We start from the raw sequence: 24,226 nt of genomic DNA on the forward strand, positions 1-24,226 counted from the left end.
AGTTTGCTGAAATGCTGTTACCAGTAACTGGGAGGTGTTCACTCTGGCGTTTAATTTCAGCCAAAAGCAACACATTGTTTTCTGAGAGCTCCTGTCCATATAATATTCATTAGACAGAGTTTAATGTTTGTTTTCATCCTCAGTGCATCAAGACTGCACAAGCATATAGATTATTATAAAGAGGTTTTTTTTAATGGTGGTTGTGCAACACAAAGACTTTTAAAAGACTTCCAAGAACAGACACATGAATCTCACAAGTCTTGATTTCAACATTTTTCTGTCAAACTGTGGACAGGGAAACTAAAACACAACAAAGGACACCAGCTGACATGGGCACTGTGATAAATGTAGACATTTACAGCTGAAGAACCAGTTAGTTACCAGTTAGAACCATTAGTCATTCAGATGTCAGTGTTTTGCATGTGTATTAAACATTGGCCACAGCATTGCCATCTTTCAAGCCAAGTTTCCATGCAGAATATTGGACATGCATTCCAAATAACTAAAACTACACCAGAGGGTGGGGACCCAAATTATATCAAGTTTGTTACAACATCTCCAGCTCAAATGAGAGCTGAAAGGTCTCTATAGCAACAATGTAATCTGAGAATTCAAACAAACGGTGGAAGGTCAGCGCGCATATGGTTTCATTTAGGGGCAAGAGCGGCTTTTTCACATTGCTTCATTATTTACTTTCATAAAGTATTAGCTCGATAAGCAGCACCACCCAGTCTCTGGCCTTCAGACATGTCCTGGCTTTCTTTTCTCTCTGTCTCCTCCAGATGCTCTGAGTGTCAAAAATGAATGCAGCAAAGGAAGAGCAGCTCACATACAAGACTTTTTCCGAGTTTCTTCATAGGTTCAGGAGATTAAATAACTCATTGTATTGATTCACTGTATCCACTATATCCAGTGATAGCCTGCAGGCCATGATAGTTCAACTCCACTGTAGGTGGATGTCACATCCTGCTCTGATGGACAGGAAGTCAGTCGTCCTGGAGCCGGTGTCTAAATAAAGCTGCTGGATCATTTCCAGGAAGTGTTGAAACTAGCAGGGTTGGTGGCACATGACAGTAAATGTCCTGCACTAAGAACAGACCTAGAAGTAGCCATTTATTTGGCAGCAAATGCAGAGTAACAGCACATTAAAAAAATGTTATATAGCGGATAAAATAAAACTAAAATCAAAATGTATCAGTGTTAAGTCCCTGACTTTTCATTAGAAGAATCATTTAGAACTAAAGACATAATGTAATACCTGATTTTGAATGTGAAATGATGAAGATAAGATCTTTTAACAACACAACCAACAGTAAAAATATTTTAGGGGAAGATCGGCACCATATGTGACAGCTCCTCTTTAAAAGGATTATTATTGCGAGAGAAACGATAAAGTAAATGCCTAATGGCTGCATACTGGTTCATCCAACAAAAGTTCCCGCGTTATCTTTGGTGCTATTTGATCTCACCACAGTCAGCTATGACAATTTTCCTGATCACACCACCGTCATGCAAGCCGAAGGATTCCATCTTAGTGACCACGTCCATACCTTCCTTCACTTGCCCAAACACCACATGTTTACCGTCAAGCCTGGTAAAAGAGAAACAAAAAATGATTTCAGCAGCTGGTAAGATTGACTCTGTTCTGCTCTGGCGGAGCCGAGATGAGTGGTTAATAAATTCTTCGAAGTACTTACCATTCAGTTTTTGTTGTACAGATGAAGAACTGGGAGCCATTAGTGTTTGGCCCTGAATTTGCCATTGAAAGTGTTCCTGCAGAGCCAAAGCAAAGTTCAAATGTTTAAACACCAATTAAATGTGATGCTGTCAACAAGGTCTTGACCTGTTTTTACCAATGACCCAATGACATTTAAGCCTGAATGGAGCAAAGTGAAAACACAACACACACAAGTCATGTCACGTTTAGGCCTGTCCCACTTCTCAGAATCTGAAGCTAACTGCATTTATGCAACACTTTAAAATGAAGCACCAAATAATTATCACATGGATTCAGTTTATTAAAAAAAAGGAGTTATTTTGATCAGTGTATGTTGACTCACTAAAAAGTAGGTCATTCACCTGGGGATTGCAAAAACCAAATAGCCAGTGGTTTTTTTTGTTTTTTTTTTTGCTGCATGAGATTAGGCACTGCCATCTAGTGAGGAGGCAGCTGTATTAAAATACAAATTCAGGCTAATTATATTGTTAGGGAGCCAGAAAACCGGACATATATGTCACACAAAATACGAGCTGCAAATTAGAATTGTTTTCCTTATAAATGAATCTATTTTATTTTTTTTTTGGTTTGACTTGGTTTTTAAAATGTCAGAAAATCCCCACATCTGAGAATATCTGGGATTTTTGCTTGACAACTATTTTTAATTGTTTATTTATTTTCTGCTAACACTGATACAAACAAATGAATGGATAGAAGTTTTTTTTTTAAAAATCCATCCAAAAACAAAGTTTTACAAAGCAACAAATAAGAGTTACGGATGATAAATAAGTGCTAAAATGTAGAGATGTACCTGGAGCACTGTGTTTTAATTTAAAGTTTTCATCTTTAAACGTCTTCCCATATATAGATTTGCCCCCGGTGCCATTGTGTTTGGTGAAATCTCCCCCCTGTAACAGAAAATGCTGCATCAAGAGAGAACAAGGCAAATACTTAGCCCTTCATAGACACAGTCTTCACTTGAATCTTTACCTGACACATGAACTCAGGTATGATCCTGTGAAACACACTGCCCTTGTACCCAAAGCCATGTTCCCCAGTGCACAGTGCTCTGAAGTTTTCTGTCAAAGCAGACTTTGTTGTCAGCACAGGCCAAGAGCGTCATTAAATGCTGGACTTTAACATACCTGCTGTCTTTGGGACGACATGTGCATTCAGCTGCAAGATAAAATCACATTCACATTAAGCCACACACGTCTCTCATCTGCACACATTTGACAGCTGGTGACACCAAGGTCTTCTGGGTGCTAACATTAGCCAGCTAGCAGGCTAAGCTACCTCGATGATTATTCTTCCCAGAGGCTCACCGTCGGCCTCGACGTCCAGAAAAACCACCGGGCTCTGGGCAGGACCGGAGGAAAGCAGCCTGGCAGCGGCGACGCCCAGCGAGCTGTATCTCATGCGGCTTTTTATCTGTAGCATCGCTGCTCTGCTGACGAGGGTGACGAACAGGGGCCACTGGCCATGGGTGCTGCTGGTGTTTACGTGTGACGTCACACAGGCGGAGGTGAGACAAACAACGACACCACGTGGGAGGTTTAGGAAGCAATGAGACATGTAGATTATTAATGAGTTATATATAAAGATTTACTCAACTTCTTTTAGTTTCTTGAAAGGGCTGGACTAAACCTTATTATATTTATCTTTACTCTTTATTATGGGATAAACAGTGGTCATAATTACAATGGTGGACTTTTTTTCGCAGCAAAAAAAGCACAGGTGATTTACAGCTGTTCGTTTTCTGCTTTGTCAAAATGCCTGTGATATTGGTTATTTGGTATTCTGTAGAATAAATAAATAAATTGTTATATGCACATCTTGTACATAGGCGCCATGCATCCAAATGACTTTACTATGGAAAGATAACACCTGCACACTCATTCCAAAGCCAGAAATGTATTAAATGACTTTTCAATCTTACTATTTCGTAAATATTTTTCTATATTTGCTATTCTGTGCAAAAACGCACTTACTCTATGTGTAATGAGTTTTAAAATTACTGCTATTGCAAGTTCATTGTATTCTATGTACAGTATATAAAATTAATTATAGGATATGTAACAAATACATTACAATGTATGTCAAAAGACACAGAGGCCATTAATTGTTTCATCTGAATACATATTTATTAGATAAATATTAGGATGTCACGTCATCTAACTACATACAGATTTGCAAGACTAAAAATCACAATGTTTTGTTGACCAGTTTAGAATATGAAATGATTGTACATAGAATGTACAAAACCAAAGAGACAACTGCCACCTGATGTGCCAAACACTTCAGATTGTACCTTTATAGTGTATTTTTGCCAAATTGCATAAAAATGATAAATCTGACTTTCTTTTTTTATAAACTGTAAATGTGGAAACAACTCTGAGCTCAATGTCTCCACATCCCAATGATACCGCAAAAGGTTTTATTTTTGTAGCACCTTTATAAAGTACACAGGTAATAGAGAAATACACAGAGGTTTAATATTACACAAAGGAAAAATGTATCTTTTTTCTTGGAAACCCCACATGAAGGGGTACATAAAGTATCTTACATAAATGAACAGGTGTGGTAAGAGAGGTCTGCACAGACGCAATCGAACACATTTTCCCAGTTCAATGTCTGACAGGAAGATGCAAGCTTTACAAATTCTAAATACACTATGCACACTCCCTCCGGAGAAAATGAATACATTTCTGTTAACGTGTCTCTATTTTTCATTTACAGTATATACACACGTATCCCTTACATCCCCAACCCAACTCCCATCTCTCTGCCACAACCTCCCCTTGTAATGCAAATAGAAAGGGGTTTCCCCCAAATTTCATTTAACAATAATAATTGTATTCTCTTTCAAATCCCCAACAAATTTCCAATGTCTGCAATCAGACAGTACAATTTGCTTTGCTCAAATTACTAGACATGATTTTGTGAAAGGTTAAATTTACACTGTGCAGGGAAATAAAACATCCCAATGCGGCAGTGCATTGTCTTTTACAAACATATAAACAAATACAAACAACATCTGATCCTTCAACTGTGTCATATGCAGGTGATTTGATCAACTCAGAAGACCAGTAAAGTCATATTTGGTTCTTTAAACAGGTTACAAATCTCAAATGGGGGAACTTTAATCCAACAACATAGTATATTTTAAATTCATTGAATGTACTGCATACAACTGTGTAAACCAAATTATACTTGTCATATCAAAACACTGGACACAAATAATAACTTAAAACCTGAAACAATAAAAAAGGTGATGAAAATACACAAACTATGCGTACATATTTCTGCTAAGAATGGTTATAAAAATGCTCATTATCAGGCTCCAAAACAATGCGGAGGACATTTTGCACATTCTCATTTTAAATAAAGAGAATATGGTTCCAATAACATTAAACAAATGATTTTCAGAGAAATTTGGACCTTTTAGGTGCATTAACAATCTTTTAGACAGATAACAGCTGACTGATTTTGTGTATATATATATATATATATATATATATATATATAAAAAAAAAAAAAAAGTCCAAAATATTTCACAACTATCCAGCTAAGTAGGTCAAATATTTCTTGTGACTGATGCATTGTCACAGGGTGATGGAAAAACTGTGCACAATACAGGTGTACTCAATGCAAGGCCAGTGAGAGTGCATTTTGTTACAATATTGGACTGGTTCTAAGGGATTCTGTGTGTGTTTGTGAGTGTGTGTAGTTCTTGACAGACATACAGTACCATGTAGTTGCCAGTAATAGATAGGTACAGTACTGTACATACACAAAGTATTCACAAAGGGTATATACAACAGCTCTGAAAACACTGTTGGATCATGCAGGATGATTTTCTCATTACGATGCAGTTCAACAGTAACAAAATGACAAAAGGAAAGATTAGCACAGTTACACAGACGTTTCTATAAAATACAGTGATTTAAAAACTTCTGTAGACGTCTGTAGGATCTTAAAATCTCTTACTCTTACACCAGCTTAATACCCAGGCCCAAACTGATTTAAAAGTGGGATAAAAATAAAACATAAAAATGGATAACAATAAAATAAAATAAAAAAACTGATTAGCTTGAAATAAAATAATAAATACCGACAAGTGAAAAAAATGATTTGATCAAGCATATTGAGGCGGGACAAAGACAACAGGAGCCATTGGCACACATGCACTTGTGAACAAAACGGTGCTAAATTTGATGAGGAAGAGCGAGACATTACAATAAATACACAACAAATGCAGACTAGGTGGAGAAAAAGAACTGAGACAGCTCTTAAAGTGGATTGTTCTACCTTTCTACCCTCCTTTGTCTCAAACATTTTCACTTCCACACACATTCACAGGCAAGAACAAGATGACAAATACACATTCATACACACATATGTATATACACACACCCACACACACTACATTGCACAATGTGCACTCACTTCCTCTGTTTGGACTGGAGGACATTTGTCCTCTCAGTGCTCTGATTCGGATTAGTTCCAGTTACTCATTGGTCACACATACACTGAGAAGTCTGGGGGGTCAAAGGGCATGTGCCAAAGTTTTGGAAGAACACATTTCAGATAGGATAAAAACACTCTTACAAGACAATGTTTTCTTTTGGACTCTTGTCTTTTTTCACAAAAGGAAAATTATAATTAAAAAAAAAAAAAAAAAGCTACAACACTTTTCATAGAACCCACAAAGGCTCCTGTCTCCTCTGTGTTGTTACACATGATGATTATAGCTGCACAGTTTTCACTTGAAAAGTCACAAATATCATATATGTATATATATAATATCATTTTAGTGCCTGCCAACATGGCTATAAATGGTGAGTTTTGAGTTAGAGGCGTTGGAACTGGTGTGTGGAATCTTTACAGGAGGCAAAGTGGGAGTGCGGGGATGAGTGGCGTTCCTGCTTTCTCCCGTGGAGTTCCCAAACAGGTGCCTCTTTTCAGCTTGGCTCCCATGCCACACATTATCTGTTGAGAGACTGTGTATGTGTGCATGTGTGTGAGCATAGGGAACTGCTTGAAGAGTCAACAGGAGGTCGGTGAAATGTCTGTGGAAGGACAGTCAAACACATCACGACTCCTTCAGGTGCAGGAGGGTTTGGGGGGGGGGGCTAGTTGTTCTCAAAGAGCGAGAGAAGGTCATCGTTGCTGTTGGCAGGAAGGTCGGGAGGGTCCAGGTATGACAGTAATTCATCTGGGTTGGCCAGCTCTGGAAGCAGCTGTGGATAAAAGGCAGAAAGATCATGCTCAAGTGTCTGATGAAGCTAGTTTACATATAAATACACCTACTGCTCAGCAGCAAATTGAGAGTCACACACAAATAGAGCATACAGCAAAGAGATGAGAGCAGCTGCAGCAGACAATGTTAGCTGTTAACAGGGAGCTTATGAAGCACAAAGCCAACACACTTACATCCAGGGAGGGTTCAGGCATATCCTGGGCTCCCTGACTCATCTGCCCATCTGAGGAGGGATTAAAGTTCAGATCGCTGTGGGGGTGACTGTTCTGCCCAGGCTGCTGAGGCTGCGACTGGCGAGGCGGCTGCGATGATTGGCCGCTGTGATGCAAGGGCTGCCCTGACTGGCCACTGTGATGTAAGGGCGGCCCTGTTTGGCTGCCAGGGTGGGGTGCTGCATGCAAGCTCTGCTGCATGGAGTTATGGGACTGATCAGGATGGGACATCTGCAGGTGCAAGAGGGAGACAGAAAGCAAGGGAGACAGAGTGTGAAAAAAAAGGAAGGTATATGGAGAGAGACAGAGGGAGTGAAGGAAAGAGTGTTAAGGTGGGGCAGGGAGGTGCATGGGAAGACAGAGGAAAAGCGAAATGAGTTCCAGCGTGAATAATATGGAACAGGCCTTTAAATGGAAGCTGTGATCAGCAGACATGTACAGCTGCAACATTATACGGTGACATGAGCATGTGAGCACGACTGAGCACACATGCTGGCTAGGGGCACAGGCTGCACCTTGTTCAGATAAATCTGAGCCACTTTTTTTAGTATGGCAGCAATTGTCTGGAGATTTTCCTCTAAAAACTAAGGTACTGAATTATCCTATAGGACAAAATGTTTTAGTAGTGGATAAATAAGAGACATGAAACTTAAAAAGGCAAAACCCAATCCTAATTTAAGATAACTTTTTCTAGACTACTCCTCAAAGACCAACTTCATTGGTCTAATGGTATGGGAAAGCACTCAGCACTGGAAGCTGATTGTACTCACTGCGTCATTCATGCCGTGATTAAGTGGCTTGTCCTGGGAGAGCAGACCACCAGGTCCATCTGGGGGGTGGGAGAGCTGGGGACCATGGATGAAGTCATTCATCGGTGGACCACCAACTCCTCCTCCAACTCCACCACCAGAAGGGTTGCCGTGAGGGAAGTCAAAGCTCCCTTGGTTGTGGTAACTGTTGCCTTGAAGGACAAAAGACCGAACGCTTCTTGTCAAAAGGCTAATCACAGTTTGGCCTTGCTCAGCCTTGTTGTTTAATGTTTTCTTACTGCTGCAAAAAGTTATCTGTTCAAAGTTGTTACATAACAGGAAACACACGTTGCACATTTTTTCTTGTTATGAAATATTTAACAGAGCAATGAGCTTAAAAACATTTTAAAACAGGTTCAGCATAAATCTATCCTCTGGGCTGTTTCTTTGTTTAATGCACCAGAGACACATCAATAGATCCTGCTGTAAAGTGCAAAATAGTTCACTTTTCCAACAAACTTACTGACTATCCGGTTTATTTACACAGAAGGATACTGGCTGCTTCTTATTACCTGCTCCTGGGTAATCTGCTCCATTGCCACTAGCATGTTGGCCAGGGTGTGGGGGGTAGGGGCTCGGCCCGGCACCAGGTCCATGTCCTGGGCCAGAGCCAGGCCCTAGCTGGGCAATCATCTCCATTACATTGGGCATGGTCATTTGGCTGGGGCTCATGGTCTTAAAGCGCTTAGCCAGCGGTCCATCAGGATCCTCTTTGATGTGTAGCTCAGACTTAATGGGGACAGGTCGCCAGCTACATGTGGGATCTATAGTGACCTCCTCAAACTCTGAACTATGGGCAGAGGAACAAATAGTATTGGATTGATTTAAAAATATTCAACTTAAAGTTACAGGTGGATTTCCAAGATGAGGAAGGAAACTTACTTTTGGATGGCATTGAGAATTCCCCACATGTACTGGTCCACTTCCAGACCTTCTAATAATGCTGTTTTACTAAGAGAAACAACACATACATATAATTAATTATAAAATTCCTCAATAGTAATAACATCTTTAGATTCTGAAAAACTACAACATTTCACTTACTTGCACACAGGACACCTCCATGTCCCCCTCTCACAGTTGAGCTGCAAGTAGGACTCCAGATCAAAGCACTGTGAAGAACATCACAAATAAGAGCAAAATCTTTTCCCCATGTGTCGCATTGTTTTCATTACCATTAAACTGTTACTGGCTCTTTAAATGTGAACCAACCTGGACATGTTTGCAGTCATGCCCCCGTGCTGGTAGCTGAATGCGTCGGAAGGTAATGGGACATTTCAGTGATACTTTAATGGCCGTCTGCTCCACCCCGTCTTCTCCGTTGAGAGTGGTGCCGCCTGCCGAGGCTGCTGCACTGCTGAAGTTCCGCTTAACTAACAAGAGAAAGTGTTTCAGATGGAAGGTGAGCATCTGCAGGTGTACTTCAAGACATATTTTAAAGTGAAACGTAAAGAGAGACAGGTGTGAGCCCTTGTAATTAGGATGCAGGGTATATTAACTACACTAAGAGACAAAATGAGCCATACTCTTGGTGATGCAGTGTTCTGCAGGAAGGAGTCTCTTCTTCAGGAGCCCCTGGAGGACGGATCGCACAGATGGCCTGTGGACCAGCTGCAGCACAAACAGGTGGGACTGCAAAGCAATGCAAGAACATGAAAATAAGCAGAGTGAGCACAGACAGCTGTACCTAAAGTTTATTCAGTACAGCGTATACTGTACCAAGTATACTGTATCAAATCATCTGTTTGAAAATCACCCCAGCTGATGTCTCTGTTTAATAACATAATTACTCTACTGTACTGGTTGTTGTCCTTTCTGTACCGTTAGCAGATATACATCACCATGATAGTGTTTACTCACACAGCAGCAGGCCGTGACTGTAATCTGGATGGTGTTTCTCCCAGGTTGGCATACGTGCTTCAGGTGCAGGGGCTTGTGGGATGTCTTGTTGTCTCCCCTCTCAATGGTGAGGGGTGTGGCGTTGACGCTGACCTGGACGGAGGCGGGCCAGTTGGTGTTCATTTGCCTGTCTTCGTGGTGGTAGCACTTAAACTGCAGCTCAAGGTCTGACCTGTGGGAGTAACAGGACAGAAGTCAGCAGTTAGCAGAAACATTGAAGCATACTACACAAGGCAGAACTAGCTTGACTCTGAAAAGTTGCTTTTAGAACAGGACGTCTTAAAGATATTTGTGTTGTTTACTGTGTTGAAAACTGGTATTATTTATAGGAATGTTATAATACACAACATATGACTGTGGTGCAGATGGAATAGGGACAAATATAACAGAGGTGGAAGGTGGTAGTCCTACCTCCACATGAGGGTCTGGTGGACGGAGGGTCGAAGGTGGAAGACGTGGTTACTGACAGCCAGGTTGTGCTCCAAGCGGAATGGCTCCAGCACCACTCCATCCCTGACTGGGAAAGTCAACCGCAGCTCCTCATTGGGATTAGCTGGAGAGATGAAAAACAGGGGAGCTCAACTTCAAATCTAACACTGGTAAAGCCATATAATGCATCAGATGAAATAAAAGAGCATATGTGTCATATGGACCACTTGTTTCAGAACTGCTAGAGTACTCACTTGGAGGGGGCGGTAGTGCTGTCATATTTGGTTTCATGTCGGGTGGAAACGGGGGCTTCACATCCTGGTTTGGCGACGGGTACGGAGGGATACTACTTCCTGGGGTCATAGGAGGTGTTGGATTTCCAGGGACTGGGGAGTGGGGGTAGTTGCCGGGTCTCGGCGGCTGTAAAGGACAGAAAAGAGCAATAAAACATCTGTATAACTCATTTCACTTACATGACTGGAACTTTTGCCTTTGGATAGGAAATGAAAACATACCCCATTGCCTTGGCCATAGGAGTATCCACCTCCAGAGAAGTTGGTGCTCTGACCATTGAATGGCTCTTGCTGTAAAGGAAATCAAGAGATATATTTGATATAGTATAGTATTAAACACACAGCATAGGTTGTACTAAAATGTGTTACAGACATGACTACTAATAACAGTAGTAATCTGACTCTGAGTTTTGCCTGATGCCTGGTGGGACGGACCTTAGATGCCTTCTGACCCTGAGTAGGAATAAGTTGTAGAAAAGGGATATGTAGATAAATGTGGGATCACAAACCTTATAATATTGGCCTATGGGCATGCCAGGTGGGTATTGTCCTTGAGCCTGCTGCCCTGGCATCCTCTGGCCAGGGTAGTTAGGAGATGGCAATGGCCTGGAGGTGTTTGATGAGGGATACTGTCCCTGCTGCGATGGGAACTGACTATTTGGCCCATACTGTTGACCCCCGTAACTTGCCTGGAGGAAGAAAGTGAAACATGGTAAAGACACAGTTTGATGCTCCTGTATATGACACCAGATAATTTGCATTATCATGTGTTTTCACTCACTTCCCCAGGATATGGCCTCTTCATCCCCTGCATAGGCATACCCTGTCTAGGTCCTCCGGGATACCCTTGCTGAGGCATCCTTTGGCCATGAGATCCAAAAGGCCCCATGCCTGGGGTTCGAGTCTGGTTCATGCCCATTGGAGGCCCTGTAATGTTAGGGTTGTTCATGGCTGATCCCATGCTGGCTGGATTCATACCTCCCGGGGGGCCTCGTGGGCCTGGCTGGTTCATGAACTGGCTATTATAGGCCTGAGCGTGGCCCATTTGGAATGATGAACACATCTGGAAGCAAAACAGAGGGTTTCAGTGTTTAAAAGGACTTTTGGTCTCTAGCAGATGGCTGGATAATGTTTCTTGATACATGGTTCCAAGTGCATATATTTTAGCAGGTGTGTATTATACCTGTCCATACTGGTTCATATCTTTATTCTGGGTTTCCTGTAGTGCTGCCACTGTGGCCGTCGCTGTGGCTGTTGCTGTAGCAGCAGCGGCAGCAACAGCTGCTGCTGCAGCGGCGGCGGCTGGCTGAGTGAAGTCACCAGGGGGACGTGTATGGGAGTTCATTCCCATACCTCCTGGGGGGGCGTTTGGGCCTCCAGAATAACTAAAAAAACAGATTGAACATTATAAATCACAGCATTCAATTTAATTTCTTCATACTTTATTTTTTCTTCATACTTTACTTTTTTATCTAGTCTGTTACCTCCCACTGTATCCCCCAGGACCTCCAGGGTACCCAGGCCTGCCATACATGCCTTGCTGCATGTACGGTTGGTTGGAGCCTCCTTTGTTTGGGAACTGTTGCTGCTGGGCACTGAACTGAGGTGAGTTGAGCCCTGCTGCGCTGGCAGACATACCTGACCCCATAGGGTTACCCGCAGGATTCATGGGGTTATTGCTGTTTGCCATTGGGTTACCCAGCACCTGGTTTTAACAAAGCATCATACGGAAACACAAAATATCCACTGAACATCCACTGAACAAAACAGACAAACATCTGAGTCAAGCACTGATTATTTGTTCCAACATATTTAATTCCAGACTGTGTGCTAATCTTTCATGGATATACCTGACTCTGTGACGTGTTGGTCACACCCCACACAGTTGTAACCACAGATAATGACCCAGGGGGCTGGTTGGTGTTTTGTTGCCATGGGACAGAGTCATAGGGAAAGGATCCATCACTGGAAAGTAGATCAAAACACAATATGTGTCTGATGTCACTTGAAATTTAAACAAGCCAAGGAAAGAGAAAATAGAAAGCCAACAGAGTTGCTTGTCCTTCCAAAAATGTGAATAATTTGGGAATTCTTTTTGCCAAAAGGTTAGGCAATTTGAAATGTTTGGCATTCGGTTTCAAAACATGTTTTCTGCCAGAGTATCTGCTAATGGCTGCACGGTGAGATGAGTCAAAAACTGCAAATGAGCCAATAAGGAGTTGCAGGCCCCCAAATAGACAGTAAAAGTTAAACATGATTTCTTTGAGTTGTTGAAAAGTCTTTTGATATGGTTAGGGAGAGAACAGTTAGAATGCTTAACATTCAGTTTTAAAACAAATAAGGCATAATATGAGCGTCTGTTACATATAATAAGCATGCTAAACCGCTATGGTGAGAGGCAAGTGGCCAGTGGAATGGGAAGGAATTGCTGTTTTTGGAGAGCAGCTTGTTTTCCCTCAGAGGTTAGCTCTTGGAATGGACGACATGTTCAATATTTCCTCATAAAGGCACAAAATTATTCCAAGCTCCTCAGCAGAGGCCATCAGGACTTCTGGATAACTCCAGGCTATTTTCTTCTTCGTGAGCACACAATATTCTCCAGAAACATTACTTCACAGCTTTCTTTCCCAGTGGGTCCCCCTGCCCTAGATCACCTCAGCTCCACCCAAAGTAATCCTGGCTCTAATCCAAACAATGGAAAACGTCTGTGAGTTGGAGTGTGTATTACATGAGTGTTAAATTCAAGATAACACCTCAGTGAAGACTGGGTAAGTGAACCCAAATGAGTTTGATATGACTTTGGAGAATCTAAAAATCCAGCAGAGGACATTAAAAATCTACCATGAAAAAACAAACAATTTGTCAGTTTTGGTACATTGACCCACTATGTCTATCAGAAATCATTTAAAAGTCATATGTAATACTTTGTTTCTTTTCCTCTACGTCTACCAACTACCCCTCCCTACAGCACCTATCAAGACAGACACCTCACAATCCCTCCTAACACATGTTTCATCTTACCTGTTGTGCCTCAGTTGTGGTCACTGTCTGCAGGTTGTGTTACAGTAATTTCTATTTATATACCTGTTGTGTAATGTTATTTCTCCCAGTAATAAAAAGATCCATGCATTTAAACACTGTGTAACATTTTTAGCAAAATCCAGATTTGTTGTAGTTTTTCAGATTGTAGTTTGTTGCAGCAAACTACAACAACCATATAATGCACTGTACCATCCAATCTAATAAAATAAAATTTAAAAAGTATCAGATGTAGCTGATGTATACTGCATTCATTGGGGAATAACTACAAAATAAAATAGACAATAACAGTATTAACATAATTCACTCAAATTTAAATGACTTGTATTTTCCAGCTGGTATACATTATGCCCCTAGGAAAAAGCTTCATTTAGCCAGTGAGATTAAGAAAAACAGCAACCTTAAGCGCAATTGGTGATATGCTCTGAGGAAATGTCTCAAAGGCTCCCCACTGACCTGTGTGTGAGGCCGGGCTTCATGCTGCTCATGCTGGGCTGCATGGGGACCTTCCCCTGTGGTTCGTTCTGCCTGTTCTTCTGGTGACGCAGCAGGAGGAGACGACCCAGCTCCTCGCACCACGACGACAGCAGGGCTGCAAGGAAGACAGACGGACACACACACACACACATGCACGTATGTCAGTCTCACCTCAGCATGATTAAACTTGCATGTGACAGCACACAGAAAACAACTTTTCTTGTTTCCAACTTCACTTGTAAACACACTTGAAAGTGGTGACTTCTAATAAAGAGATTTAACCTGTCAGGTGTCTCAACAGTGCAATGTTCTGAATTGTGTCTGGAGCCATTCAGCTTGAAGTTATAGTTGAAGCCTCCAGGGGGCAGCCTGACTCAAAAAACCTATGTTGATTATTTGCTTGTGTGGATTTCACAACAGTTATATCACACCATCTCTACCCGCAGCGTAAAATGTAAACTGAAATCTATCCACAGTTTTTCTGCCACAGAGAGGACAAGGCTGAAATAAAGTGTGAGAGGCAGACAGAGAGTGACTCGGGTTGCTGATATGATCTATGTAGGAAGTAAGAGACTATGATATCTTCACTCTCCTCCACTTCCTCCTCTCATCACCACCACTTTATGTCTCCACACTTTCCATGTCTTTCACTATGCCTAAGGCAGAATCAAACTGTGCCACTCTCCGATTGTTTTTATCAAGGAGCTGAAATATCCTTTTTCATGTGCCGATTTTACTTGATTTTTTTCCCCCAGTGCCAACTTCTCTTTATTGAATCAATGACAGTGGACTGTTTAAACACCCTCCTTCTTGATTGTAGAAAGCTGTTTAGCTTCAGTTTTAAAAAGAAAAGTCATAGCGTTCAGCACTTAATTTAATAATTTAGGATGCTATTTTTTGCCTTGAAGACCTAGATACACCAGCCTTCAGAAAGCACTGGTACCAGGTTTGGGTTTCAAGATGCGTTTATCAAGATTTACAAGGCCACAAACAAATATCTGTCAAAATCCCTTGTGAATCAAATGAAACCAAAACAAACAAAACAAAAAAAAAAACAAAAGAAAAAAATAATCAATTGTTGTGACTATTGTCGTTTTGATGTACCAAGTCTAAACTACTTAAGCTAATGTATATATTCTAAATGTTTAATAGCTGACCTGACAAGTGACCATTTCCAAGCAAAAAAGAGAGGAAGAAAAAAGAGAGAGGAGAGGAATGAAGAACAAAGCAGAGGAGTGGTAACATTTTCTTCTGAAGGGTGGAGAGAGCCAAGCCTCCTAGTTACAGAGGAATTATTCCACCCTGCCATTACGGAGAGCTTATCTCCCCACTAAATCACCACCTCCACACGAGGAACTGTCTCTTCAACTGGTAACCCACCATTTAGACCTAAAGATCAGCTCAGAGAAGAGAGCGAGAGATAGAGAGACAGAGGAGAAGACAGTGGTGGCGACTTATCATATCAGTGTGGCTACAAGTCACTGAATTTAACACACTGCTATGGCCAGAAGTCATTCATGATAGAGTGAGAGTCTGCTCCGGGCACTGTGCACATTTAGCAAGCTTAGTTCAGTACACATGACCTTGTTTTCACCTCTGCCAACACCATCACGCACCCAGAATGACCCAGCTATACTCCCAGCTTTATGTCTTCAGTCTGCTTATGCCCTTCTCGCTTACTGAACACACCCACATTCCTCTCAGTCATTTTTTACTGTTGACAACTGTAAATAGTATTCTGATCCATCTGTCTAAACTATTATTAATTAAGATGTTTTGTTAATGTCAGTGGAGAAAAAGAGAAGCAGATGACAGGAGCAGCCAATCAGGCCGACAAAACGTACGGAATGCAGGCTTTTCCTCCTTTATCTTTCTATTTATTTCACTTTCATTCCCACTAGGGTCTTGTAGTTAATTCATGCACTAGCTCCTGAAGGCTCTACCAGCTATCAGGTGGAGATGAGCCAAGGTCAAAGGCTCATTGTTAAAATCTTTTTTCACTCTACACTCGCTCTACATCGGTGGCTTTCACTGTCACGGAAAATGCCCACAATGCCTATTAAAACTGTCCAGACTGTAAAAGGACAAATGAACATGACACATGATTCTGCGATGAATCACCACGAACCAAATCCTGTTTCTGTGCCAAGAACAATTTACATCATCACAAAAAAACGACTTTACTTAAATAAAAGAAAATACTGCAACAGGCGATGACAGAAAGAGGTAGTTCAGATGTTTTCAGAATTGATATCCGGTCTTCTCCGCAGAGCAGAATGAACGCACTGATGTTTTGCTTATGTGTCTGCAAGCAGTCTAAATGTTAAATGGTGAGCTTAGCCGAGCTTTGCTCAACCACTGGATGTCTACAGGATTGTGTAACAGCTCTGCAGAATGGCAGTGCTATTTGATCATCTATTGACATGACAGTTTGCAGTTGGTTTATTGGGAGTTTGGGGCAGTGTTTCAGTTTCTCCAGCACTGAGGGTTTGTAGTTGTTAGTGTAATATTAATAGTACACACTAAGTACAGGCAAAATCCCAGCAGCAACACTGGTTTTTTTTTTTTTTTTTTTTGAAAACAACTGTTTCTGCCTGTATGAGCCTGTACAAATGAGTCATTTGGCGGACAACACTTTGTTAAAAACATTACATTACATTACAAAATGTCATCATGTTTTACTAGACATATCAGCCCTCTTTTGAGGTGTGTAAAGGTGTATTTACCTACCTTTGAAAGAAGCTGCTGCTGATCCCACAGAAATCCAGAAATTGGGTTTATCTAGGGCTAATCTCATTATTCTTACCTTTAAACTGCAAGCAGAGGCATTAAAGTGTATTCATGATTGCCTAAGAAGAAAAATCGTTTAAAAAAATGACTACTTCTTTAAATGCACGACTAAAAACACAGTTGCTGCTCTGGATCACGAATGTTTACAGACATTCAAGCCTCAGTCTAAAGCTGATGTGTTGACGTGTTTTTATTGAATTATCTGAAATCAGCCTTGACACAGAGACCTCTCCCTAACAAGTGATCTGTTCAGTCTCTACCAGCAGAGAGAGCAGAACATAAGGTCTCCCATACATAACTCTCCTCAACCATGAACAGCTCCATTTCGTAAAAGCTACAGCTTTTAATTGAGTAATGCCCAGAGACATATGGGTCCTCCTCACTCAGGCTCTGTTTAATGCTGTATGGCTGACAGATAGCAGAAGCCCTGGCTCCTTCTAATCTCACCTCAGCCCCTCTGGGAGCAGCAGGGAGGGAGAGTAAGGCCTGGTAACAGGCTGCAAGGCCCATTAACTAATGACAGAGTGTGTGTACAAGTCCTCCTTTACAAGGAAACCCCAATGCTAATTACTATGAACTCTGACAGTGCTGTGTATGTGCAAGCATCTGTGTGTGTTTGTGTGTGGTAAAAGCCTTCTGCTATGGAGCTTAGTATTTGCCAGCTAAATCATGACAGATTGTTAACTGTCAGATTCTAGGATACTTTCAATGTGTGTGCCCCAACATAATTCAGTTAGCTGCATGGTGGTTGGACTCCACTTTGTTGATAAACACCTGACATATTTTAAATGTGAATCAATAGATCGGCCAAATGTGTGCAAACGACACAGCAGGGTTGGGAAAACAACTGAGACACCCCCACCTTTCCATGAACTGCTGTGCCCTTTAGCAAGGCAGTTAACACAAGACTATTAGCGGCGATGTGGAATCCGGCAGCAGAGACCTGTCACTGCACTGCACAGTTCCCAGGTGTCAATCACTGAACAAAACATGTTATAAGACTGCACAGAGAGGCATAATTTTACTTTAACCCAGCAACTGGTCTAGCTAGTAGAGAAGAACACATTACAGTGGCCTACTTCTGTACCAGGACATATCAAATGCCAGTAAGAAAGTGAACTTCCAACCAAACGCTGATATTCCAGCCTATTTTCATGGCTTTGGATGGTAAAGTTGCATAAACACCTTTTTCTACTGTACCAGTGTGACATATAATCACCAAAATGTGAAAATGACAACTTTAATAAATCTAAAGTTATACCTTTTATTGACGCACAGTTATATATATGTGTAAATGTGGTTGTATGCTAGAATTACATGTGCACAAAAATTAAAAATAGGTACCATTAAATACTGTCAAGCCATCTGTCTGAGTAAAATATCACAACTAGCACATGACAAAAAAAGCAATCATCTCATTCTTTGACCATTGTTTGATCAATTTTATTTACAACTATTTGATTGGCAAAATGACTGAAGATTTTTGGCATCAAATTTTCAAAGGACTCAGAGTGCACTGCAGTGCCACACTGTTTCTGAATTTGTTCAGGGGAACAAACACATAACTGTTATTTTTGATATGTTGCTCAAATTTAGTGCAGGAGCAGTGCACCTGTTTCCTCTTAAGAATGCAATTCCAGCCCTGCCTCTAGTGTATCACGCTATTGAAATGGCATCAGTGATATGTTACCAATAAGCCTTACAGCCTTACGTTTTAGGTGCTACAACCAAGACACCTGCTGTAAAGGTGTTGTGACTCTTGCAGCCTCATTTGCTTGTATGATAATACAAAGCAAGGACTGATAGAAATGAATGGCACTGGAGGAGTTTTATAAGAGTGGAGGAAGAAGATATTCTTGGAGCTGCATGAACTATTAAAATCCCCACAACCCTGAGATGTGTACCATGCATGCCCCTCTTCCTTTGGTACTGAGAGTGTAGTATACATTTGGAGACTCAGTTATATAATAGTTTACATGCATGAGTTAAAATATCTAAATAAATAAATTCCCCCTTAGGCTGTATGTCCTCACATCACCTCTGAAATGATCAAAACTCTGACCTGGTGACGCCAGGCTTTGATAGAGACATGTAATATTGTGCATGCAGCTCTACTGTACAGTGGTTTTGTTGATAACACAGACAAAATAGAAAATACTACATGAAAAATTACACTTTCTGAGCATGAACACTGCAGCACTAGACACAAAAGCCTTCTGAGACAATGTGTGGGATGATAAAAAGAAGCAATTTATAATAGATATCATAGGCAGAGGTCTGTAAAACACTGGCAGGTAGCTCTATGCTGTGTGGGTACAAAATATTATGCAAAAGACGAATATGGAGGGGATATAAAATCCTATGAAATACAAAAATGTCATGCTTTTTGCAGAAGTGTAATGGAAGCCATTTAAGCAGTCAATGATATCCCCCATCCTGCCCCCTCTCTGTTCAGCCAACTTCTTCCAAGAGAAGAGCATATCAAATGGGCTTTAGTCTCAACAGCTTGGAGGCAGAACAACTCAAACATGCCCTGCAGAGAGACAGCTCTGTGTCAGAAATCACACTCAATCAAAACCAGACCTTTAATGTAACTAACTGTTCCCCCCTACCAGAATGAACCAAATCTGAAATGGCCTCTAACATTTGTGTTGTTATTTGTTTAATTGGCTTGAATTTCCATAATAGTTTTGTTCATTTCATTGCTAAAGCAATGCCGTTTTACCATCTGGCTGGTTTGACAGAATTTCATCCATGACCTCTGGCAGTACACCAGACGCTAGGACAGAGGGGGGGAGAGGATGGATGGAAGGATGCTAGACAGAGGACAGGTGGAGATGGAGGGAGTGGGCAGATCCCCTCCTCCCCAGGATGTGTGTGGGTCACAAGCCAAAGAGATGCTGCAGCCCAGAAAGGAGGGTAGCTCTACCTGAGTCACTCTGACATCTCCTGCAGGTGCTGGTTTCTGTGGGGTTCAAATTACACATTTTTAAACGGAGAATCAGCATGAACACCAAACATAGTGCAGTATAACGGCCAGATCTGACAGAAGGTGCAAAATGTCAGAGCTTGGCTGGGATCTTTATGTTGCATGTGGCCACAATAAACAATAAACACAGTCTATATTTTAAATGTACTGTTGGGCAGATCTAGTCAAACTGAGCTTCACTGAGACTTGCTGCAAAGATGAACAAAGAGTAGTATTTATAGCAACTTTAATTGGTCATTTAGTCGGATACTCTCAATTTGTGTGCTATTATACAGCGAGTCACTACAAAGGACAAGCATTAGGATGCAGAGCTCATAGTCTTCAGAAATTATGTCTCATTTATTTTGGAAAGGGACATTTATACCTTAAAATGATCCCCTAGTGTAATATTCTGAAGCATTTTTTGCATCCAGTGATGCCAATGTATCGAGTGACACAACAGACCATATCAGTTACACAGCACTACAGGGCTTATGGCACTGACTTATGGATGTGACCGACATCCTGGATATGAAAGATATGAAAGTCAGCTGGCCGGTGTATCTGTGTCAGATGTTCCGCGAGTCAGCAAGTCCTGCTCACGTTACCAAACCTAGCGTCACAACCTTACACATCTGCAGCAGAAAGCACTCATACTCCCAACAATATTACATATGACCACACACGCACTGTCAACATCTGAGTCAAACATGCTGCGCAGTAAATGTCACAGTACACAGGAAAATACACATTGGACACAAGTATATATATACAGGAACAGAAAATAAAATGTAAATGTGGCAAACGAGGTATGTGCTAGTGAGTAAACAAACAGTCAGTGTCTTGGTATTGTGAAGATATGCTTATGCAGTAGAGCGCCTCACACTAGGCGAGGAAAAACATCAGAGAACAGCAAGCTGTGAATGAACTGCTCTTATCAGCCACGCGCAGCTCCCCACCACTGGAGGGGAACTAGTAAATATCACATGCCTAATTATAACCAGACACACTACTTGTCTCAACTTTCACAACGTGTCTTTCATCTCACACTGTTGTTCCTTCAATTAAATCATTAGGGTGAAAAACACAATCAAGAATTCTGAGATTTCCTGAGGCTGCTGTTTCATAATATCCAAGAGTGATAAAAAAGGTGATTAAATTCCAAATCTAGTCCTTTTACAGGTAAATTAGTAAAGGAAGAATTTCTTAAAAGGTAACTATGACAAGAAGTCAAAACCTTTTTGGCTTAAGCACCAGATATGGAAGACTGAAGCACACAAGTGTGTCATAAAGCACATCCTGCAACAGCACAGTATTGCCTGGGGCGCTGAGAGCTCCACCCCCACTGTTATCAATACTCTCCATCAGTCTGTCCTACCACAAATTCCTTTCTTGATTCTCAAGCCACTTGTGTTCAGTGGGAGGAGTGAAGGGTGTCAGGGATGGCAATGATTCACAGAGAAAATGAAAAAACAAGCAACATAAAGACATGTAGGCAGCACGCATACAGTTCCAAGTCAAATGTCATGAATGAGTCACACAGTCAGTCCTGATGAGAAGTGCTCTGGTTGCAGTCACAGGGGTTCAAAAAAAGCACATGGAGTAAGTGATACAAAACACAGTGCTGGAACCAGAGAGAAATGAGGAAGGCTGGGGGGCAGAGCAGTTGCATGTGGCTGTGAGGTTGAGGATGCAGACAGTTTCAGTGGTTTACACCCTGCTTGGTCTAACAGGAAACACTGCAGCTCCACAAACGCTCGCTGGAACTCTTATATTGTGTCATGGTATTATAGACATAGGTCAGAGGAAAATGTGTTATTGTTTATAAGAGGCATTTGTTAATTAAGTTGTCAGTTTTAATATTACATTAAATACTGGTTGGATAGCCTGCAGCATCATGTTGCTTTTATTGCTTTACTGCCCTTTAGTGATTCGTTTGAAGGAAGCGTTGTTTCCCTTTATGGGACACCTCTGACAGTAAGAGGTACATTAACTGCTTTTTAACACCTCTGAAAGGCTGAAACAAGAACCAGGCATTTTCTGTGCACAACTGTCCTTCCATGACTCCTTTCTCCCCCTGCTTCTCTCCTAAGTGAACATGCAGACAGACTCTAGACTCCACACAGGTCAACAACTTAACAACGAATCCTCACTGGAAAAGTAGGTCACCTTCTCCTGACAGACATGAATAATACACTACCACACATACATTTTAACTCTTAACACCAACATGTACACATGCTCCTTCAAGTGCCATAATATGGTAGAAGTTGTTGAACGTGTGATGCCACCTCATCACCAGAGCTTACACAAAAAAAATAAATAAATAAATAATAACTGTGGGAATGAGTGTGATTAAAACATTTTGTATAATATCAAATAAGTTAAATGCAAACTCACAACCCCATATTTGTGACTTGAGAATATATGGACCACCATCCTCTCAACATAACCCAAATTTACACCAAACTGAAAACCCCAAATATTTTAAAGACCAAAACCACAACTTTAACCCAGGCTTCAATCAGAAAACCGAACTAGTAATGTAAGTGCAAAGCCCAAATCAGAATAACCCCATAACAGAACAGCATGTAGGTCAACCTGTGGTCAGCTGATCGGTCCTGAGTCAGTCTCTGCATGAGTGGTCAATGTTAAAAACTATAGTTGCACTAGCACACCAAAAAGACAAAAGATAAATCATTTATGGCCAAAATTTGAGCTGAAGTGAAAAAGTTTTGAATTTAGACTATTGAGGAGTATTTTTAAAGATAAACATAATGAATCCTGCTGCACTTACTGTATCATCTTAGACCTATATCAGCTCAATTAGCCTGTTAACCTGTGATCCTGCCACATGCACACACACACACACTCAAAAAATATACTAAACAGTTTTGTACAGTGATACACGTGTGGCCACCAGACACACACACACACACACGCGCACACACACACACACACACACACACACACACACACACACTTACCCAGAGCAAAGCAAAGTCCCTGCACATCTCATCTCATTCCCTTCATAGCGCAGAGAAAGGACTCAAGTGTCACAAATGCTCCTGTTCCCGCAGAGGCCAGTGGCAACTTTCAAAGCTTTTGGTGCTTCCAAGCCTCCTGCCTGTGCCTTATCACTCTCACTCTCTGCACATATCCCTTACTCTGCTCACTCTTTATTTCTTACTTCCTTTCTCCTCTCCTGCCTTCCCCTCTCTTTTCTTTCGCTCACTGTCTTTCTCCTCCCTTGCTCTCTGATCTGTCTTTTTCCCTTGTCCAGCGTCTGCACAATGCACATCAATTATTCAGAGGCAGTCTCCCGGTTTCTCTGGCTTATCCAATCAGAGCAGAGCTTTGCACTAATGGGCTCCTGCTGTACCTGCTACCGGCTCCAACACACTCTCGAGACAGCAGGGGGGTGGAGGGTGGAAGTGGGAGGGAGAGGGAGAGAAATAGACAGAGGGAGCAGAGGAGACAGCTGAGGATGAGACGACGAGATAAAGACAGCAACAGGAGTAGAGGAGGAAAGATATTCCAATGCTTCTCACCTCTGTTGGTGAGGTGCTGTTATTGATGTGCCCAGCCTCTCTGTCTAGCACTCTGTTGTTTCTCTAAGCTGAAACATACATGCACACATGCATAATCCAGAAGTATGACTGTCATTTGTCAGAAAGGGCAAAAAAGAAGAAGAAAAAAAACCCCCTGTAAGCTCTGACAGCAAACATAAATGGGTGGAGCTTATACCGGTTGGCTAAAAGCCAAAGCATGAGAGAAGTAGGAGAAGAAGAAAGTACAAGATTTAAACATCAGTTTAATCAAAGAGGGACAAGTAAATAACCAGCCTTATCAGAAAGGGGATTCCTGCCTGCAGGACAATCTAACCTGGCAACGTACCCCTTTCTTCATCAGAGGTCACTTTGTAAATCCAACTTGCAAGACACATCAGAGAAGAGAGAAACATCATTATGCCCCTGACATAACACAAAATGGCTAAAAATCTAGAAGAATCATCATGAGAAATCTACACTGTTAATGTTCTCTCTCCTTATCTAAATGTTGAGCTCAAGAGCGGGAAAGCCCACTGGCCTTGTAACAGCAGAGGGAAGTTGTCTTTTGTGTGGCTTTTGTGTGACAGTCACACTCAGTCATCAACAGTTTCACAAATATCCCACGCAGAATTGAAACACACACAACGGAGCCATTGTTGAGCAGAAATATAACTTGAAAAGGGTGTGTTAAAAGCCCCCGGGGGATAATGGGTGGGTGTGGGGTGGTGGCGGCGCTGGTTGAGTCCTGAGGTGTGAGTGCCAGATCAGTCAACCCTGAA

The 24,226-nt window shown here is 41.5% G+C and overlaps 2 protein-coding genes across 13 annotated transcripts in view; both read right to left on the minus strand.

Moving 5' to 3' along the window:
* Positions 1 to 166: 166 nt before the first annotated feature.
* On the minus strand, positions 167 to 3,221 carry ppifa (peptidylprolyl isomerase Fa). 2 transcript variants are annotated; one of them, XM_026309190.1, is made up of 7 exons: positions 3,014 to 3,221; positions 2,863 to 2,893; positions 2,708 to 2,796; positions 2,529 to 2,625; positions 1,698 to 1,773; positions 1,470 to 1,591; positions 167 to 1,087 (listed from the first exon to the last, which is right to left on the minus strand). In XM_026309190.1, exons 1-7 carry the CDS (start codon positions 3,155 to 3,157, stop codon positions 987 to 989), a joined length of 660 nt encoding a protein of 219 aa, XP_026164975.1. In that variant the 5' UTR covers positions 3,158 to 3,221; the 3' UTR covers positions 167 to 986. The 2 variants fall into 2 exon arrangements, with proteins under 2 accessions (XP_026164975.1, XP_026164974.1); XM_026309189.1 differs by having other exon boundaries at positions 167 to 1,099.
* A 931-nt stretch (positions 3,222 to 4,152) lies between these two features.
* zmiz1a (zinc finger, MIZ-type containing 1a) overlaps positions 4,153 to 24,226 on the minus strand; it is a 90,162-nt gene continuing 70,088 nt past the window's right edge. For 6 of the 11 annotated variants that reach the window (XM_026309177.1, XM_026309180.1, XM_026309176.1 and 3 more), the window contains 19 exons: positions 19,858 to 19,893; positions 14,118 to 14,253; positions 12,473 to 12,587; positions 12,107 to 12,327; positions 11,806 to 12,007; positions 11,404 to 11,685; positions 11,132 to 11,311; positions 10,845 to 10,913; positions 10,584 to 10,749; positions 10,312 to 10,453; positions 9,862 to 10,072; positions 9,528 to 9,633; positions 9,214 to 9,374; positions 9,046 to 9,113; positions 8,884 to 8,952; positions 8,514 to 8,791; positions 7,963 to 8,153; positions 7,154 to 7,423; positions 4,153 to 6,960 (listed from right to left, as the gene is read on the minus strand). In XM_026309177.1, the coding sequence (XP_026164962.1) occupies positions 6,853 to 6,960; positions 7,154 to 7,423; positions 7,963 to 8,153; positions 8,514 to 8,791; positions 8,884 to 8,952; positions 9,046 to 9,113; positions 9,214 to 9,374; positions 9,528 to 9,633; positions 9,862 to 10,072; positions 10,312 to 10,453; positions 10,584 to 10,749; positions 10,845 to 10,913; positions 11,132 to 11,311; positions 11,404 to 11,685; positions 11,806 to 12,007; positions 12,107 to 12,327; positions 12,473 to 12,587; positions 14,118 to 14,253; positions 19,858 to 19,893 (3,011 nt within the window). In that variant the 3' untranslated portion in view covers positions 4,153 to 6,852. Of the gene's footprint in view, positions 6,961 to 7,153; positions 7,424 to 7,962; positions 8,154 to 8,513; positions 8,792 to 8,883; positions 8,953 to 9,045; positions 9,114 to 9,213; positions 9,375 to 9,527; positions 9,634 to 9,861; positions 10,073 to 10,311; positions 10,454 to 10,583; positions 10,750 to 10,844; positions 10,914 to 11,131; positions 11,312 to 11,403; positions 11,686 to 11,805; positions 12,008 to 12,106; positions 12,328 to 12,472; positions 12,588 to 14,117; positions 14,254 to 19,857; positions 19,894 to 22,883; positions 23,375 to 23,447; positions 23,549 to 24,226 lie in introns of those variants that run through there. The other 5 variants (XM_026309185.1, XM_026309187.1, XM_026309186.1 and 2 more) reach the window with 5 other exon arrangements.

Source organism: Mastacembelus armatus, chromosome 15 (assembly GCF_900324485.2).
Source record: "Mastacembelus armatus chromosome 15, fMasArm1.2, whole genome shotgun sequence".
Classification (NCBI taxonomy): domain Eukaryota; kingdom Metazoa; phylum Chordata; class Actinopteri; order Synbranchiformes; family Mastacembelidae; genus Mastacembelus; species Mastacembelus armatus.

Excerpts from the sequence above, each read along its gene's own strand:
- ppifa (XM_026309189.1), bottom strand. The coding sequence starts at position 3,157 with ATGCTACAGATAAAAAGCCGCATGAGATACAGCTCGCTGGGCGTCGCC. Across the intron at positions 1,592-1,697 it reads TGTACAACAAAAACTGAATG|GCTTGACGGTAAACATGTGG; the intron begins GTAAGTACTTCG and ends CTCTTTTACCAG. Across the intron at positions 1,100-1,469 it reads AATTGTCATAGCTGACTGTG|GTCTGTTCTTAGTGCAGGAC; the intron begins GTGAGATCAAAT and ends GGCTACTTCTAG.